Source organism: Pungitius pungitius, chromosome 21, assembly GCF_949316345.1.
Source record: "Pungitius pungitius chromosome 21, fPunPun2.1, whole genome shotgun sequence".
In the NCBI taxonomy this organism is placed as follows: Eukaryota; Metazoa; Chordata; class Actinopteri; order Perciformes; family Gasterosteidae; genus Pungitius; species Pungitius pungitius.
This window is the reverse complement of record NC_084920.1, coordinates 14,792,419-14,811,103: the sequence shown is the minus strand read 5'-3', so window position 1 is coordinate 14,811,103 and position 18,685 is coordinate 14,792,419. Positions and strand designations below refer to the sequence as shown.

The following is an 18,685-nucleotide window of genomic DNA, read 5'->3' as shown; positions in this document are numbered from 1 at the left end:
GCCCATACATTCCCCCCCCTCCCCCTCTTCCCGTGAAATCAGGTCAGGTGAGGACGGCCCACGGACAGCCCTCCCGTCTGCGAGCAGCTACGCATCATCCCGGAGGCCTACACCTCACCGGGGGGAGGGGAAGGGAGGGAGGGGGGGGCGGGGGTTATTTGAGGGACGCCTGATGCCAACAACGGCTGCAGCAGCATCCAACGTCGCTGTGAGAGTGACACACACGCGTTGTTATTGAATCCAAACGGATCTGTTTCCCAGTTTAATGTGGATGAACTGAATGACTCACACAGAAGCCCGAACACTGCTGGCTGAATGGGAGAAACATTCCTGCAGCAGGATCAACATCTGGTGGGAAGGCATTCCAAGAGGCTCTCTTCATGAGAACATGTTAGTTGTATTCCAGTAGGCTGAGTGACTAAAGGGCTTTAATTCGTGTTGTTGTCATCGTAATCTTGAATGAGGATGAATGAAAACTGACACAAATCACAGTGAGGGGAGCAGGTCACATGATCTTTTCTAAAAACCAAACCAAGTTGTTTTGCTGCAAAGTTTATTTTGAAAATGATGTATTCGTGTAATGATCAGGGATCGACATGTGTTGCAGGCTTTTATGGGACATGATAAATTAGGAGCAACATTTTGGGGTATATTGTACGAACCGCTGCTTTTATGAAACATCATCGTCAGCGTCATATCGCCATGAAGAGCGAGTTCCCCGGGCACGTTTCTGCAGGGAGGGCAATGCCGTTCTCCACCTTCACTGAAGAAGCCTGCACAGCGCTCTTCAGGAGTCCACGTACTTGTGACCACGTCGGTGTAAACGCTCGGTTTTGTCAAACGTCAAACCGATGGATGACTCCAAGCTTGTATTCCTGAACACATACTGAAATAAAAAATGGATTCAGTGGTAAAAAAAAAAAGTGTTGGACTTCTGTGGAGGCTTTTTCCAATAGAATCCATTACTGCCTGAGTTAAACGTAGAGAGACACGGACATGTAAAATGAATGCTTTTAAAGACGCAGTGTGAGATATAAAAATAATACCCCAAAGAATCCAGAGGTTCAGAGGTCATCTGGCGTAACTCAGTGGAGCCATAATCTCACAGGTCAACTCCTTAAAGACACATATCAGAGGCTGTGTGAGCTTGAATTCATTTCTTGAATAGTTTCTAGAAGGGTGTCCCTGGGACAACAGGAAGAAGGACGTCTCCAAGCACACCTCTCAGAGAGCGAGTGCATAGCCATGGATCTCAGCTGTGTGACAGAACGTCATTAATCCCTATAAACCGATGCACTGTCCACTTGGAGCATCTTAATAATTCAGTTTCTGTGAAATCATTAGACAAACGCTCCGTGTGCACACTCCCCTAACCTTTCACGAGATGTGATTGATGAACATCTTTAGACAAACTAGCCGCTGCACTTATGTCACGATTTAGCAGCCTTGTTGGAGAGATGAATAAATTGGGATGAAGGGGGTTGAATGAGCTCCGCAGTCAGGCTGGAACATAGAGCAGTGTCTTAAATATCACTGCATGCGTATCAGTGTGATTTCAAATATCCAATATAATGCAAATCAGACAATTTACACCCGTCAGTTACGGCTCTACAGTGAGGATCCCTTGTTACGCATCTGAGCTGGAACAAGCAGCATGCTCCTTCTACGTCTGGAATATCTTCAACCCATCAGTGGTAATAAATTCTTCATTGCACAGTAACAAATTATTTAGTCAACAAGGCTACGCCGACGTAATGTAGCTCTTGCTATGCATCCCAGGGGTCATCGCTGGTGAACATAAACGATTAAATGAGTTGTGTGTGTTCTTTAGTGAAGTTGCATGCCATCATATCTTTGCCTAAATCTGCTGAAATGCGCATTATGCACTGAAGTAATAAACTATTCACGAGACAAGGTCCAGCATCGTAATAAACAGCATCAGCATGTGAATATACACAGGTTTCTGTGTGCTTATCTAAGATCTAATTTTTATGGTTATTTTATGTACATTCAACAGCTTGGGGCTCAAGTCAAATTTCCCCCTGGGATAAGAATATATAGAGATTATATGTTAAAATGTTATACCTCCAAGATTAAATTTGACGGATCCTTTTTTTATTATAAACAGGTGTTTAGAGTCTGCTGCCAAAACCAAAACGACAAATTCATATTTTAAAAGAAACAGCCCACCATGTGGAGACGGCAGTGCGCACACTTGGTGCTTAGTATTAGGAATTTTAGCGCCATCGTGCGGCAACTAGGGGCATTACCGGCAGCCCTGACGTACATGACGTCATCCGACAAGCCGGAAGTTGCCCACGTTCAACAATGTCTGCCAGAGTCCTCTCTCACTGAACCAAACAGAACTCGTGGAGAATGGGAGACGGCGGAGTTGACGAGCTCTCGCAGCTCGAGTATTTATCGTTGGTGTCCAAGGTCTGCACTGAGCTTGACAACCACCTGGGAATAAGTGACAAAGATTTAGGTTAGTAACGTTTGTTGTGAGGCAGCAAACAAAAAAAACAACAACGGCTAACTAACTAGCTACCTTGTACTAAGTCGCTAACTGTTGTCTAGTTACCGTGTTTTCCGTTATTCCTACAAAAACTCTTTCTTGGGGGGGGGGGGGGGGGGGTTAGCTAAGCATAGTGTAACGAACGCTAGCTTGGAGGTTTGGGCTTGTAGTAACGTCAAGTCTCTGTATTGTTAAAGATTTCAACGTTTTTCAACTCCAAACTAGCTAAGCTAGCAAGAGTTAGCTGTGCTGCCTGTTTAGTGCTATCGTTGATTTGTTTATTTTTTTTGTCGGCAGCTGAATTCGTCATCGACCTCGCTGAAAAGCAACCGACCTTCGATGGATTCAAAGCTCTTTTACTCCAAAACGGAGCCGAATTCACAGTAAGTTCAAACATGCTACGTAAAGCTAAGACCGAAAGTTGCTAACGTAAACAGCAGCGCTAGCTTGCTAACTGTAACGTTACCTGATAGCCTAGTCTAACGTTACACATCGGATCTAACTAAATCGACTGCTGTTTTGTGTCCTTTGTAGGATTCCCTCGTCGGTAATTTGCTCAGGCTCATTCAGACAATGCGACCGCCATCCAAGACGTCTGCGAGTAAAGGTATAAATGCCATATGTTAATGTGTGTGTGTGTGTGTAGGTTCAGGTTCCTCGTGCAATTTTATGAGGTGAGGCCTTATTTATTTCTGCCGTGGGGAAAAATGTAAACACATACTTGTCCATTTCCAGTCTCTGAGGCTGTGGCTAAACCGAAAACAGAGAAGGATAAGCTGAAGGAGTTGTTTCCTGCATTGTGTAGAGCAGATGATCCGGCACCAAAGGTACGTTGCTTTACCATACGACTTGTAGGTGGTATTGGTTCGACTCTGTCACTGTTACAAATGATGCAAAGCACGATTTGGGAAATTATACCAGCGACAACCACGATATAAAAAAACTCAGCATTCCAGAAGAGAATTTAATATGAAAACTGTTAAAGTGGAGGGTTTTGTTTGCCTGACTTTCTCAGAAGCTGTTAGATGAAGATGACGTGAAGGTAGCAGCTGATGCCATGAAAGAGCTGGAGATGTTTCTGCCCAGTGTCAGCGGGACAACCCCCAAAAGCAGCAAGAGCAGGTAAGACAATATGCCTTCTTGATAAATGAAGTCTATATGCCAGTTATGTTTTGATTTATTTAATATACATTTAAAACCACCCCACTTTGGCTGGTGATGTTTACTTTGTTTCTTTTCATACTACTAGCAGGTCAGAAAAGAGCCGACGCCACAGCCGAAGTCGCAGCAGAAGCAGAGACAGACACAGAGATCGAGACCGAGACAGAGATCGGGATAAGGACAGGAAAAAACGTCACCGCTCCAGGTCCACGTCTCGCTCCAGAGATCGGGATCGACAAAGAGATGGCGACAGAGATCGCGGCAAAAGAAGAGACAAATCTTCCCGCTGGTCTGAGCGCTCACAGAGTCCCAAAAAGGACCAAGACAGAGACTCTGATCGCTGGAAAGACAAAGCTGTGGACCGCCCGCCACCCGAAGAACCGTCTGTTGGTGACATATACAACGGCAAAGTCACCAGTATCATGCAGTTCGGATGCTTTGTTCAGCTAGAGGGATTGAGGTCAGTATTTAGTGGTTAAATAACTTTACCTATGTTCATGGTGACTTAATGTAGAGCATGAACTGCATCCTGTTAATCTGTTGTTTCGTGAGTCGAGTCAAGCGTTAAGTTCTCTGTTGGTAGGAAACGATGGGAGGGTTTGGTCCACATCTCCGAGCTGCGCAGAGAGGGCCGCGTGGCTAACGTCGCCGATGTTGTCAGCAAAGGCCAAAGAGTCAAGATCAAGGTTCTCTCGTTCACCGGCTCCAAGACCAGCCTCAGTATGAAGGTAAGAAAATAAGTGTGAAAACCGTTTCCTGTGAAATTAGTCTTTGCAATAAAATTAATTAAAGGCTGTTTGTGCAGATTTCAGGCCCAGGTTAGAAAATTGAGATCTTGAAGGCAGCATTAGTGCTTACTTGAGTTCTTATTTCATTTGGTTTTAATTCATATCAGACCATGTAATTGTTTGAGCCAGTGACTGGTTATCATCTAAATTGATGATTAAGCTGTTGTGAAATTCTCATGAGATATTAGGAGAGAATCTCTTGACCGGAACGGACCTCCTTTGTTTCTCCTTTCTTTGCCAGGATGTTGATCAGGAGACAGGAGAAGACCTGAACCCCAACAGGAGGAGGAACGTGGGCCCAGATGGAGGGGATGAGATCACCATGAGGAACCCCGACCGGCCAAGCAACCTGAACCTTGGCCACCCCCCCGAGCTGGAGCAGGACGATACCCTGGAGCGCAAGAGGCTCACCAAGATTTCTGACCCAGAGAAGTGGGAGATCAAACAGGTGGGTCTACACAGTGCGTCTCTGCACACATCAAGGTGGTAAATGCTGCTCGGGCGATACTACTGAATACTGCCTTTTTTTTATCTTCAGTTTTTGATAATCATTCTATTTTCCTTCCCTTAGATGATTGCTGCCAACGTCCTGTCCAAAGAAGAGTTCCCTGATTTTGACGACGAGACGGGAATCCTTCCTAAAGTAGATGACGAAGAAGGTAAGAACGAATGACTTTCCCTCCAGCCTCAGTTGTTCTTCGTGTTCGGTGCTAACTGGCAAACGATAGCACACTGAACAAAGAGAGAAATATATCAGTGCTACGTCAGCACGGTGGCGTTAGCATTTAGCCTGAAGCACTCCGGTGTCATTAATCTTGTACGCTGCCATTTCAGATGAAGATCTGGAAATCGAGCTGGTTGAAGAGGAACCCCCGTTCCTGAGGGGACACACCAAACAAAGCATGGACATGAGCCCCGTCAAGATTGTCAAGGTACTGCGAGCTTATCGCCCTAAATACACTGAAAGTTTAGTTGATTCCATCCGATCGATCTGTAGCGATCAGGGTTTGTGAAAATATTTAATAATATACATTAACTATTCGAAAAGATTTCTCTGAATAAAATGATTTAGTTTATCCAACAATTTAGGAGCTGTTCAATAGTGACTAAACGTACATGGCATCTGTACCCTAAATAAATGTTGAATGATCACATCCCTGTTTCCCTCTGGCCATAGAATCCAGACGGCTCTCTGTCTCAAGCCGCCATGATGCAGAGCGCTCTGGCTAAAGAGAGACGAGAGCTGAAGCAGGCCGCGCGAGAGGCAGAGATGGATTCCATCCCCATGGGCCTGAATAAACACTGGGTCGACCCGCTGCCAGACGGTAAGGAATCAATTAGACGGGCTTGTTAAGGGATTGCTAAGTTGATTTTGAAGTATGATTCATCAAATCCTTGCACACACATAGAACATCTGCATGCTGTTAGTCTGCAAATTCATATGTACATGTATATTTCTTTTTGCACATTCCGGTTTGGGTTAAAGTCTTAAGCAGTGATCCTCTTTATTGTAAAAAAAAATATATATATTCTGAGTCATGCCTGCTCTGCTGTGACAAGCCCCCCCCCCCCCCCCCGCAAAAGGATTTGTTTTCTTCGTTGTCATCTTCTGCCGCTCTGTTACAGTGGATGGTCGTCAGATCGCAGCTAACATGAGAGGCATCGGCATGATGCCCAATGACATCCCCGAGTGGAAGAAGCACGCCTTTGGAGGCAACAAGGCCTCTTACGGAAAGAAGACCGCAATGTCCATCCTGGAGCAGAGGGAGAGCCTTCCCATCTACAAGCTGAAAGAGCAGCTCATTCAGGTTGGTCAAGAACCAAGCCCAAAGGGACACTGGTGGACACCATCAGATCCGCCTGGCTGCTTCATTTGGGGCTTTATAGATGAGTCTGATGATCCTTTTGAAGGAGCAGGTGCTGTTGCCGCCCCTGCAATCTGTAACATTTGCCGTTTGTGTGTGTCGATCTTTTGCAGGCCGTCCACGACAATCAGATCTTGATCGTCATCGGCGAGACGGGGTCCGGTAAGACCACGCAGATCACGCAGTACCTGGCGGAGGCCGGCTACACCACCAGGGGGAAGATCGGCTGCACGCAGCCCCGTCGAGTGGCCGCCATGTCCGTGGCCAAGAGAGTCTCCGAGGAGTACGGGTGCTGTCTGGGTCAAGAGGTGAGAGGCCCGGACACGAGGGATGAAGTGGATAAACTTGCGTTAAATCTCAAGAGGGTTAACGTGTAACGTTTGTTCCTCCAGGTGGGCTACACCATCCGCTTTGAGGACTGCACCAGCCCGGAGACGGTGATCAAGTACATGACGGACGGCATGTTGCTGAGGGAGTGCCTGATCGACTCTGAACTGGGCCAGTACGCCATCATCATGTTGGATGAAGCTCACGAGAGGACAATCCACACTGACGTTCTCTTCGGTTTGCTCAAGAAGGTGAGCGGGATGAGTACTTTTTGTATTCCTGCATTTAGTGGAGCGTGTTGTGTTCCTCAGAAAGCTGAGTGTTTTTCTTTGTCGATCTCAGACTGTGATGAAGCGCACGGACATGAAGCTGATTGTAACGTCCGCCACGCTGGACGCCGTGAAGTTCTCTCAATATTTCTACGAGGCGCCCATCTTCACCATCCCTGGAAGAACTTATCCGGTGGAGGTTCTATACACCAAAGAGCCTGAGACGGACTACCTGGACGCCAGCCTCATCACAGTCATGCAGATCCACTTGACCGAGCCTCCAGGTAGCTGCTGCTTATATTTGTATCGTCCTTCTTCCCCAGTTGACCCAAACGTACGTCAGAATCCAACTCTCCCTTCTCTCTCTCTCCAGGGGACGTTCTGGTGTTTTTGACGGGACAGGAGGAGATCGACACCGCCTGCGAGATCCTGTACGACAGGATGAAGTCACTCGGGCCCGACGTTCCCGAGCTGATCATTCTGCCCGTTTACTCTGCGCTGCCCAGCGAGATGCAGACCAGGATCTTTGACCCGGCCCCCCCGGGCAGCAGAAAGGTGCCCGTTTCTATTCACCATCAAACATTCAAATGCCTAAAAACGACACCTATTTTAAACACATGTATTTTCGTTACGTATTCACATGATTATGTAACGATTCAGCTTAATTTCATCATCGTTCCCCACCTAATGGGGGGGGGGGGGGGAGAAAGAGACCATCCATTTATTTATGTGTTTGGACTGATATGCTCCCATCAGGTGGTCATCGCCACAAACATTGCAGAGACGTCTCTGACCATCGATGGGATCTACTACGTGGTGGATCCCGGCTTCGTCAAGCAGAAAGTGTACAACTCAAAGACTGGCATTGACCAGCTGGTGGTGACTCCCATCTCTCAGGTACCGTAGCTTCGTCATCCACGTTATTCGGAGGAAAGCGCCACTGTTTCTGCATATTTCAGAAATGACTCCGTTGTTTTCATTTCCAGGCGCAGGCCAAGCAGAGGGCGGGTCGGGCCGGCAGAACGGGCCCGGGGAAGACGTACCGGCTCTACACGGAGAGAGCCTACAGGGACGAGATGCTGACCACCAACGTGCCCGAGATCCAGAGGACCAACCTGGCCAGCACCGTGCTGTCTCTGAAGGTGACGTACCGGACGCTAACATCATATTTTACAAAGCAAGGGGTCACGTCTCATAACACGATTATCGTCTTTGTGGCATTGGTGTCGGTGTCATTTTGTGTTTGTGTTTTTGCTCCTTCAGGCGATGGGCATCAATGACCTCCTGTCCTTTGACTTCATGGACGCTCCTCCCATGGAGACGCTGATCACCGCCATGGAGCAGCTCTACACTCTGGGCGCTCTGGATGATGAAGGCCTACTCACCCGGCTGGGGAGGAGGGTGAGGAGCGCTTTCACTCGTTGGCTTCTGTCAGCCCGCGAAGATGAAGAGACTAAATATAGAGCAAATCACATTTGAGTGGTTTTGATAAACAATTGTATAATTGTAAAATTCTTCTTTTCTTTCATGCCTTCCACGTCCCCCTTGTCTTCATTTTTTGCTGCAGTTCTTAATCTCACCGTCCTTTTTGCATCTGTCTTCTAGATGGCGGAGTTCCCTCTGGAGCCCATGTTGTGTAAGATGTTGATCATGTCCGTCCACCTGGGCTGCAGTGAAGAGATGCTCACCATCGTCTCCATGTTGTCCGTGCAGAACGTCTTCTACAGGCCCAAGGTATTTCACCACGAAGCTCCCCATTTAGTAGGAATTAATGCGTTTATAAGCAAGGTCGAAATACTATTTCAGTAGTGTTTTATCTTCTATGGAACGCTCTGTGAAAGAAGGCCGTCCTTAGCCGTTTATGTCTTTTTCTCTGCCATCTTGTATTCCAGGACAAGCAGGCCTTGGCAGACCAGAAGAAGGCCAAGTTTCACCAACCGGAGGGAGACCACCTGACCCTGCTGGCGGTCTACAACTCCTGGAAGAACAACAAGTTCTCCAACCCCTGGTGTTACGAGAACTTCATCCAGGCGCGCTCCCTGCGCCGAGCCCAGGACATCCGCAAACAGATGCTGGGAATCATGGACAGGTGTGGTCATCGGGATGAGAAGTCGGCAGCTGGATCTGAATACACAATTTCTTGACTTGTTTCTCACAAACCATCCCAACGTGCTCCCTTCTCCTCAGGCACAAACTGGATGTGGTGTCTTGTGGTAAGGCGACCGTACGGGTCCAGAAAGCCATCTGCAGCGGCTTCTTCAGGAACGCGGCCAAGAAGGATCCTCAAGAGGGCTACCGCACTCTGATAGACCAGCAAGTGGTGTACATCCACCCGTCCAGCGCCCTGTTCAACCGGCAGCCCGAGTGGTACGTCAGCCGCCACAAAAATACATGTATTTGATGGTCCTTTCCAGATGTGTGGCAGCCTTGTGACGTCCCGCCTCTCTTTTCCTCAGGGTCGTGTACCACGAGCTGGTGCTGACCACCAAGGAGTACATGCGGGAGGTGACCACCATCGACCCCCGCTGGCTGGTGGAGTTCTCCCCGGCCTTCTTCAAAGTGTCCGACCCCACGCGCCTCAGCAAGCAGAAGAAGCAGCAGCGCCTCGAGCCGCTGTACAACCGCTACGAGGAGCCCAACGCCTGGAGGATCTCCCGCGCCTTCAGGCGCCGCTGACGTGGTCCAGTGATCATCACTACTTCGAGCTTCGTTTTTTTTTTGTACACATTGTACATCCGCCCTCCCCGAAGCAGTTTAGGTCTAAATTTTAGTGTCGTTATTTTAGGAGACAAACTATTTTCATAGCACTAATACAGGAACCACAAAACTTTCCATGTTTTTCCAAGTTTTAAAGTAAATCTTTGAGGACATTATGTAAAACAGTTGAATATTTATTTTGACTAAATTCCAAAAGCATAATGTTTTGCCCAAATTAGACCTGATTGACTGTTTCACTGTCAAATATTCCAATGCACGAATTTTGAGCTGTATGGATTCTGTACTGCAGCTTTCACTTACTTGGCCGTCGCTTTGCTGTACCAGTGGACCTTAGAAAATGTGTCGTCATTAAATAAAAGATTTTTTTAAACCTCATCTTGTTTTTGCATAAGTCATTTATTTTTAAGTCTACCAGTTACTCAGGTTACAAATACTAACTAATCAAAGAAATACCGTGGGGTTGAAGTGTTATGTAGTATAAAAGTGGAGCACTCGATTAAAATACTAGTACTAAATGTTGCGTTAGGTGCTGATCGTTACAGCTGTAGTCCACATGTTGACCGGTAGGTGGCAGCAGCGCTGCGAAACGTTCATTGGAGCGCAAACTAAAAGAGAAGAAGAATAACTTCCGTACGAATCATAATATTCACGAGAAATGGACGCGTTAGACGAAATTAAACGTCTCGAGTATTTATCTTTAGTGTCGAAGGTGTGCACCGAGTTGGAGAATCATCTGGGAATAAGCGAGAAAGATCTGGGTAATGTCACGACGGCCGTTGGTTTTCTCTGCTAACTAGCTAGCCCACAAAGCTAGCTAACTTAGCTAACAGATGTGCTAGTTTGTCAGTGAGTAACTTAACGTCAGTTGATCTTTTTCAGCTGAATTTATCATCAGTCTAGCCGAGAAACACCCGACATTTGAGGGATTCAAAGCCACTCTGTCTAAAAATGGAGCAGACTTCACGGTACATGCGCAGCTGTAGTTAATGAACCATTTAACGTCCATGTGTGTTTCCTTTGCTCTGTATTTAAATCCACGTTTCTTGTTTCAGGATACCTTTACTGCTAATCTACTCAGACTTATTAATGCTATGCGACCATCTTCGAGTACAGGTACAGAAATTTTCTAATACGGTATAAGTTACGTCATTATACCTCGTGTTTTAAAGCTCTTCTATGTTGTGTGTGTGTGTGTGTGAGACAGGTCATCAGTCAGAGGTCAAGCCAAAGGGTGAGAAGGACAACCTGAAGCAGAAATATCCAGCTTTATGTAAACAAGATGATCCTGTGTGGATGGTACGGCTCTTTTCTTTTCTATTGTAGAAAGTAAAACTCTTTGCTTGTGGGACTCCATTGATGGAGTGGTTGTCATTAATTATTATCCCTCCTTTAGATTCCACCTCTCCACACAGAAAAAACGGATGATCAGGTGGCAGCAGCAGCCATGAAGGAGCTGGAGATGCTGATGCCTAACTTCTGTGGAACAAGCACCGACAATGGGTAAAAGTTGTATTAAAAGTGTGACTCGTTTGGAAAAGAAGGGGATAAAACATGACACAAATGCTCAGTTTGGGACATATTTGAAAACAAAAATTGTCTGTTTTGAGGTTCATATTGTCCCTGTGGTTTGCTGTGTTTGTTCCTCAGGTCAGGCAGTAATTTTGACTCCGCCAGAAGTCGAGACACGGGCCGACAAATCGGACGTCGGCGAAGTCGTTCTCGATCCAGAGAACGCGACGGAGACACAAACCCGCCGCGAAAAAGGAAACGGGTGTCTCGCTGGAGCGACTTTCCACCGAGCCCCCGCCGAGACAATGACAAGCAGGATGAGAACCACACGAAGAAGGACGACAGAGACTCTGAGCGCGGGCGCGACCGACTCGCGGATCGGCCGCCGGCTGAAGAACCAGTTGTGGGCGACATTTACAACGGCAAAATCAGCAGTATTATGCAGTTTGGCTGCTTTGTGCAGCTAGAGGGCCTCAGGTCAGTCAGAGCGGAATACTAATGACGGATGGATTCAAACCAGGACAGATGATTGGGACCTACTTTTACAATACTGTTCCAAATAAACAGCTAATGTCATATCAAATCAGGCTAAAAACATCCCCAGGGTACCGCGTTATGTACCGTTCAGATTTTGTTCTTTGTTCAATGTTCCTTTGGTCATTGCGTCTCGATCCCAACCCGTAGTGTGCAACCGTCCGCAGGAAACGCTTTGAGGGCCTGGTGCACATCTCTGAGTTACGCAAAGAAGGGCGTATCGCCAACGTGGCGGACGTGGTCGCCAAAGGCCAAAAGGTGAAAGTCAAAGTGCTGTCCTTCACCGGAACCAAAGCCAGCCTCAGCATGAAGGTGAGTCGCGTGTTAAAGTTCAGAGGAAACGGTGGTTTGTACATTACACCTAAAGGAAAAAATACCTAATGACCTAATAAGTGTTGCAATTGCCGTAGTTTGTAGCAAAAGTTGAGCCTTACATTAAGATTTGTTTCCTACTTTTAGACAAAGGCATGACATTTAATTAGTTCATCACATGGTTTTATGGTTGTTTTTTTATTTGCATGTAATTTCTAGCATGATGCATACATTCATTTGCCAAAACAGTTTGACTCGCATCCAACATAACGGCTCACTTCTCAAATGTGGGCAACAAAATGAGCGGCCGATCACTTCCTCGTTGCCAGGACGTCGACCAGGAGACGGGGGAGGACCTGAACCCCAACCGGAGGAGAAACCTGGACCCGGGAGTCGGAGACGAAGCCATGAGGAACCCCGACCGCCCCGTTGAAGCCAGCGTGGTGGAACCAGAGGAGAACCCGTCGGAACGCAAGCGGCTCGCCAAGATCACCGACCTGGAGAAGTGGGAAATCAAACAGGTATCCCGCCTACACGTTGAGGTCAAAGTTTTCATACTTCCTCGGGGAGGGGGAGGTCGTCTGTGGCGTTTCTTTGAATAATTGAGTTAAAAAAACCATTCTTGGTCTGGATCAGATGATTGCCGCCAACGTACTTCCTAAAGAAGAGTTCCCAGAATTTGACGAGGAGACGGGAATCCTTCCCAAAATAGATGACGAAGAAGGTAAAACTCTAAAACCCTTTTTCGTTCTTGCGTTGCTGCTAAATGATTCACATGAAATAAAAACTCTTCTGTAACCGTTTGTATCCACAGATGAAGAATTAGAGATCGATCTGGTCGAAGACGAACCACCATTCCTCAGAGGACAGACTAAATTCAGCACTAACATGAGCCCAGTGAAAATCGTAAAGGTCTGAATCCCAACCTGTGATTCTATGATCATACTGACTGCTGATCTCAATAAAATGTCAAAGAAGTGAGAAGCATGTCACTCAGTCGGGAAGCAAAATTAGTTTATCATTTACATCCCAGTAAAGTTAACGTTTAAATGCATGTTTACACGGTTCCTCCTAAAATGTAATGATAATCTGATCATAAATGCTAAGAGGGGTTTAAATGTCTTTCGCAGTGTAAAAAAACATAGATTGTGATGCATTGCATTAAACGCTGAAGAGTAGATTAAACAGCCTTTATATAAAATGCATTAAGTCTATAGAAGCTTGATTCTTTTTGTTTCCGTCTCCTCTTTGTCCTTCAGAATCCCGACGGCTCCCTCTCCCAAGCAGCCATGATGCAGAGCGCTCTGTCCAAGGAGAGGAGGGAGCTGAAGCAGGCGGCCCGCGCAGCAGAGTTGGACTCCATCCCGACCGGGATCCACAAGAACTGGATCGACCCGATGCCCGATTGTAAGGACCCGCTCTACAAGGCCCTCGGGCTCTAACTGTGTGACCTTCAGGCGTCATTGGCACCGCATTTTCAACCGGAAATTAATTTTTGGGACGTAATCAATCAATGTCGTGTTGTTGGAGGCTTCAAGTATACGAAAACGAAAGTGACCCGCGGGTCTTGTGCCAGGCCTATTACGCCGTTACATGGTTACGCTGGCGTGGCTGGAGATGATTATCAAGCGTCCCCATGAGTTTACTGACCCACTCATGACGTTCTGTGAATCTGTCTTCCGCTCCCCGAGGGCACATCGGAGGTTTTCCAAGTTGCTTCCAGGCCCGGTCGCTGCCTCTGACTCACCGTTTAATCACAGAAGAGCTTCTTAGGACGCCAAGTCGTCATTGCGGTTCATCTTGATAAAACTAGAAGAGTAGGATCTTGCCCGGAACTTAACATCAGTCCTGTTCCTCTCCTGCACAGATGAAGGAAGGCAGATAGCCGCCAACCTGAGGGGCATCGGGGCGATGCCGCTCGACCTTCCGGCGTGGAAAAGGTACGCCTTCGGGGGGAACCAGGTGTCGTACGGCAAGAAGACCGAACTCTCCATCGTGCAGCAGAGAGAGAGTCTTCCTATTTATAAGCTCAAGGAACAGCTTGTTCAGGTACAACTTATTCACTGTTGAGATTTTGGAATCTTTTCTTTTCTAACAAGATTAAAAAAAACTACCGAAATACACATTCAGTTTTTTTTTATTAAAACAAACAATTTCAGATAACTTTTAATACAAGTACTTGAGCATGTTTCGTGATGGACATGGAACGGGGGGAAAAAGACAGAAAATGTAATTCACTTGATGATAAATGTACTATCTCTTCATCACTGTAACAACATATACGATTCCTCTGTGCAGGCCGTCCACGACAATCAGATCTTGATCGTCGTCGGCGAGACGGGGTCCGGTAAGACCACGCAGATCACGCAGTACCTGGCGGAGGCCGGCTACACCACCAGGGGGAAGATCGGCTGCACGCAGCCCCGTCGAGTGGCCGCCATGTCCGTGGCCAAGAGGGTCGCCGAGGAGTACGGGTGCTGTCTGGGTCAAGAGGTGAGAGGTCTTCATCAGCGTGGCCCTTCCTCCCTCCTGCGTTGGCTAATCTGCATCTGACCTTCACTCCAGGTGGGCTACACCATCCGATTCGAGGACTGCACCAGCACGGAGACGGTGATCAAGTACATGACGCACGGCATGCTGCAGAGGGAGTGCCTGCTGGACGCCGACATGAGTCTGTATTCCATCATCATGCTGGACGAGGCCCACGAGAGAACCATCCACACCGACGTGCTCTTCGGACTCCTCAAGAAGGTCTTTTCATGGCGTCCTCCAAACCGTGCTTTTAAACCACGTCAACCGCTGTGTTAAACCGTGACTTCCTCCCCCCCCCTTTTTAGACAATACGGAAGCGCAAAGACATGAAGCTGATCGTGTCCTCGGCCACGCTGGACGCTGTCAAGTTCTCGCAGTACTTCTTTGAAGCGCCCATCTTCACCATCCCGGGAAGGACTTTCCCGGTGGAGGTTCTCTACTGCAGAGAGCCCGAGACGGACTACTTGGACGCCAGCCTCATCACGGTCATGCAGATCCACCTGATGGAGCCCCCGGGTACGCCGGTGTCAGGGAACGCACTCCACATCTGGAATTCTAAAGAACTGTTTGGTGTCTTTGTTGGACAAAAGCTAATTCTGAACCATCTCGAATGTTTCCCTACAATCTCCAGGGGACGTTCTGGTGTTTTTGACGGGACAGGAGGAGATCGACACCGCCTGCGAGATCCTGTACGACAGGATGAAGTCACTCGGGCCCGACGTTCCCGAGCTGATCATTCTGCCCGTTTACTCTGCGCTGCCCAGCGAGATGCAGACCAGGATCTTTGACCCGGCCCCCCCGGGCAGCAGAAAGGTGATGAGATCAGAGCCGTGTGCTCGTTCAAGTTTCAAAATAGAAGTTTTGCTGTAAAAGTTAACTTTAATATGATAGAAAACAACTTTCTCTTTGATAAAATTTGAACATATTTATCGTTTGTTGAAGCTCAGAAGCTCAGAATCAGAAGCTCAGCATGGAAAACAAAAAAATGGACCTTTTTCTTGTTTTCTATTGCTTTTACTCGCAGGTCATCATTGCCACCAACATCGCTGAGACGTCTCTCACGATCGACGGCATCTACTACGTGGTGGACCCTGGCTTCGTCAAGCAGATCGTGTACAGTTCCAAGTCGGGGATCGACCAGCTCGTGGTGACTCCCATCTCACAGGTGCAACCATTTCAACACAACGCTCACAGTTAGGAAAAGATATGAAAGCATATCGTCTTGGACGCAATCTGCTCTTTAGTTAATACAAAATATCATAATGCATTCATACAAGACGCATGAATGAAACGGTTGTCCTAACAATAGTGCGCATAGATTAACAGGAATGTTCCCTGATCGGTTTCCAGGCGCAGGCCAAGCAGAGGGCGGGTCGGGCCGGCAGAACGGGCCCGGGGAAATGTTACCGGCTCTACACGGAGAGAGCCTACAGGGACGAGATGCTGACCACCAACGTGCCCGAGATCCAGAGGACCAACCTGGCCAGCACCGTGCTGTCTCTGAAGGTGACGTACCGGACGCTAACATCATATTTTACAAAGCAAGGGGTCACGTCTCATAACACGATTATCGTCTTTGTGGCATTGGTGTCATTTTGTGTTTGTGTTTTTGCTCCTTCAGGCGATGGGCATCAATGACCTCCTGTCCTTTGACTTCATGGACGCTCCTCCCATGGAGACGCTGATCACAGCCATGGAGCAGCTCTACACTCTGGGCGCTCTGGATGATGAAGGCCTACTCACCCGGCTGGGGAGGAGGGTGAGGAGAAGTCGACCCAATGTCCTCACTTGTAACTTGTCGATGCAGCTTTGTTGACTCGTCTGACAAAGCGAGGGATTCCTCGATGGGGTTTACCTTCTCTTCATCACGTGGTGTCTGATTGCGGGGTTCAGATGGCGGAGTTCCCTCTGGAGCCGATGGTGTGCAAGATGTTGATCATGTCCGTCCATCTGGGCTGCAGTGAAGAGATGCTCACCATCGTCTCCATGTTGTCGGTGCAAAACATCTTTTACAGACCGAAGGTTTGTGGCTAACACGCAGTCGGACACGTCCTACACTTCCATAACTCTCTCACACACACACACACACACACACACAGTACTGGAGCTCTTCTGTCTGTTCCAGGACAAACAGGCCCAGGCTGACCAGAAGAAGACAAAGTTCTTCCAGCCGGAGGGAGACCACCTGACCCTTCTGGCGGTCTACAACTCTTGGAAGAACAACAAGTTCTCCAACCCCTGGTGCTTCGAGAACTTCATCCAAGCGCGCTCCTTGAGGAGAGCTCAGGACATTCGAAAGCAGATGCTGAGCATCATGGACAGGTGGTTAAAAGCATGACGTTTCAACCATTAGTTTCAGTTACTGTGTTTCAGCGAGTGTTTAAATGTTGAGGATGTATGAAATGATCCAGCGGCACCATGTCCTCCTCAGACACAAGCTGGACGTGGTGTCCTGTGGGACCGCTACCATGCGGGTCCAGAAAGCCATCTGCAGCGGGTTCTTCAGGAACTCTGCACGGAAGCACCCGCATGACGGGTACCGTACCCTGATTGACCAGCAGGTGGTGTACCTCCACCCCTCCAGCACGCTCTTCAACCGCCAGCCAGAGTGGTGAGTCCCTATGGGAACGTCTCTATCCCACCAACGTGATTTCAGCGGAACCACCTTCCTGCAGAAAATGAGCTTATTCATTGATGTGCAGAAAACAAATGAACTGAAGTTAAATTCAAAAGGTGAATCGATTGAACTTTTATCATTTTAAATTAATTGATTCGTATGTTATTAGATTAATCTGGAAAATGATTTCTAATTAGTACTTCAGGTTACTTTTACCCACAGGGAGACTTGGTTTTTACTGATTACTGGATCATTGGAACTTGAACAGCTGCATGTTATAGACACAAAGCTGGGCTGCCAGTCCCGCTGATTACCTTCAGGTGTGTCCACTACCTGCATCCAGCCCATAAACGTCATTTTGCCCTCGTTACACCCCCTGCAGGCTGGTGTACCACGAGCTGGTGCTGACCACCAAGGAGTACATGCGGGAGGTGACCACCATCGACCCCCGCTGGCTGGTGGAGTTCGCCCCGGCCTTCTACAGGGTCGGCGACCCGACGCGCCTCAGCCGGCAGAAGAGGCAGCAGAAGCTGGAGCCGCTGTACAACCGCTACGAGGAGCCCAACGCCTGGAGGATCTCCCGCGCCTTCAGGCGCCGCTGAGCGACCCCGCGTGCCTTTTTGAACCAGGTCGACGCTGATAATGACTGATGCCAAGTACCCACCGTCTGAGACATTTCATGCAATATCGGCCAGACCTGTCCAAACACATTATGTAATGTTATTAGGTCGTACTGTTATATCTACGGAATATTCCACGGGTTTGCAAAGAGGGTTTTTTGCGTAGTTCATAAACACTAGATGCGTCTAATCATTTACTGTCTGTTAGAGAAATAGTCATTTGTCTGGGTAAATATTAGGCTGCTAATTAGTTTTGCGCAAACATTTCCTAAAAGGACCAAACTGCTCCTTTTTGCCGGTGTATATTTGGAGTATTAATAGGTGAGTAAACAATTAACATTTCATTTGTGCAAAAAAAAGACCATTTAGTTTAATACGGGAATGAATAGTCTCGACTTCAATTTGGGTATTACGGGTATTTATTACGCAATCTCTCCAACCACAGTCAGGTTGATGGATCGAAGAGGCCTCAGGTGTGAGAAGAATGCAGCTCTTAAAAACATAACAAAACAAAAAAATCCCTAATGAGATTAATTTAAAACCAAAACGCCATAGCCTTATATACAAGTGGAGGGGGTGGGAATGTGCAAGAGGTGCATGGGATCTCAGGGTGTGTATGATGATGGGTCAGGACAACAAGATTTCTGTAGGTGGGGGGGAGAGAGGGGAGGGCCGCTGGCACTTAGTACATGTAGCCTTTGGAGTAGGCCTGGGGGCCCATGTTTTGCGGGGCTTGTTCCGTTGCATAGGGCCCTCCCTCGTCCAGGTGGGACAGGGGCACCGTGTCCTCCTCGTTGACGTAGCGCTCGAACTCGGCCTTCAGGCCGGGCCGCTGATTGTCGGGAAAGGCCAGGGAGATGAGGGCCTCGGGCTCACACACAAACTTGTAAACGTAGCGCTCCCCTGCCACCTGGGGAG

General features: G+C 47.9%; 3 protein-coding genes across 6 annotated transcripts in view; 2 read left to right on the top strand and 1 right to left on the bottom strand.

Annotated features, from left to right (window-relative positions):
- The first annotated feature begins 2,291 nt into the window (after window positions 1-2,291).
- Window positions 2,292-10,018, top strand: LOC119212896 (ATP-dependent RNA helicase DHX8). Of its 2 annotated transcripts, none has more exons than XM_037463754.2 (23): window positions 2,292-2,485; window positions 2,813-2,898; window positions 3,050-3,122; window positions 3,251-3,342; window positions 3,534-3,637; window positions 3,765-4,136; window positions 4,260-4,404; window positions 4,706-4,912; window positions 5,036-5,123; window positions 5,299-5,396; window positions 5,642-5,789; window positions 6,091-6,272; window positions 6,443-6,637; window positions 6,722-6,907; window positions 6,999-7,209; window positions 7,299-7,480; window positions 7,682-7,822; window positions 7,912-8,067; window positions 8,189-8,326; window positions 8,531-8,659; window positions 8,818-9,014; window positions 9,113-9,292; window positions 9,382-10,018. In XM_037463754.2, the coding sequence occupies exons 1-23, from the start codon at window positions 2,377-2,379 to the stop codon at window positions 9,599-9,601; spliced, it is 3,639 nt and encodes a 1,212-aa protein (XP_037319651.2). In that variant the 5' UTR covers window positions 2,292-2,376; the 3' UTR covers window positions 9,602-10,018. The 2 variants fall into 2 exon arrangements, with proteins under 2 accessions (XP_037319651.2, XP_037319650.2); XM_037463753.2 differs by having other exon boundaries at window positions 3,531-3,637.
- Window positions 10,019-10,250: 232 nt separating this feature from the next.
- On the top strand, window positions 10,251-18,087 carry LOC119212897 (ATP-dependent RNA helicase DHX8-like). The gene is made up of 23 exons (XM_037463755.2): window positions 10,251-10,401; window positions 10,523-10,608; window positions 10,696-10,756; window positions 10,848-10,939; window positions 11,037-11,143; window positions 11,291-11,629; window positions 11,854-11,998; window positions 12,328-12,519; window positions 12,635-12,722; window positions 12,813-12,910; window positions 13,258-13,405; window positions 13,866-14,047; window positions 14,297-14,491; window positions 14,564-14,749; window positions 14,836-15,046; window positions 15,162-15,343; window positions 15,555-15,695; window positions 15,881-16,036; window positions 16,152-16,289; window positions 16,424-16,552; window positions 16,656-16,852; window positions 16,962-17,141; window positions 17,530-18,087. The coding sequence occupies exons 1-23, from the start codon at window positions 10,299-10,301 to the stop codon at window positions 17,747-17,749; spliced, it is 3,576 nt and encodes a 1,191-aa protein (XP_037319652.2). The 5' UTR covers window positions 10,251-10,298; the 3' UTR covers window positions 17,750-18,087.
- A 98-nt stretch (window positions 18,088-18,185) lies between these two features.
- Window positions 18,186-18,685, bottom strand: part of etv4 (ETS variant transcription factor 4) — a 28,690-nt gene continuing 28,190 nt past the window's right edge. For all 3 annotated transcript variants that reach the window (XM_037463772.2, XM_037463775.2, XM_037463774.2), the window contains one exon: window positions 18,186-18,677. In XM_037463772.2, coding sequence (XP_037319669.2) covers window positions 18,450-18,677 — 228 coding nt within the window. In that variant the 3' untranslated portion in view covers window positions 18,186-18,449. The remainder of the gene's footprint in view (window positions 18,678-18,685) is intronic.

Coding starts and splice junctions, on each gene's coding strand:
- LOC119212896 (XM_037463753.2), top strand. CDS start 2,377: ATGGGAGACGGCGGAGTTGACGAGCTCTCGCAGCTCGAGTATTTATCG. Junction 3,123..3,250: donor CAAGACGTCTGCGAGTAAAG/GTATAAATGCCA, acceptor GTCCATTTCCAG/TCTCTGAGGCTGTGGCTAAA. Junction 6,908..6,998: donor TCTTCGGTTTGCTCAAGAAG/GTGAGCGGGATG, acceptor TGTCGATCTCAG/ACTGTGATGAAGCGCACGGA.
- LOC119212897 (XM_037463755.2), top strand. CDS start 10,299: ATGGACGCGTTAGACGAAATTAAACGTCTCGAGTATTTATCTTTAGTG. Junction 15,344..15,554: donor CCCCCCCGGGCAGCAGAAAG/GTGATGAGATCA, acceptor TTTTACTCGCAG/GTCATCATTGCCACCAACAT. Junction 15,696..15,880: donor TGGTGACTCCCATCTCACAG/GTGCAACCATTT, acceptor ATCGGTTTCCAG/GCGCAGGCCAAGCAGAGGGC.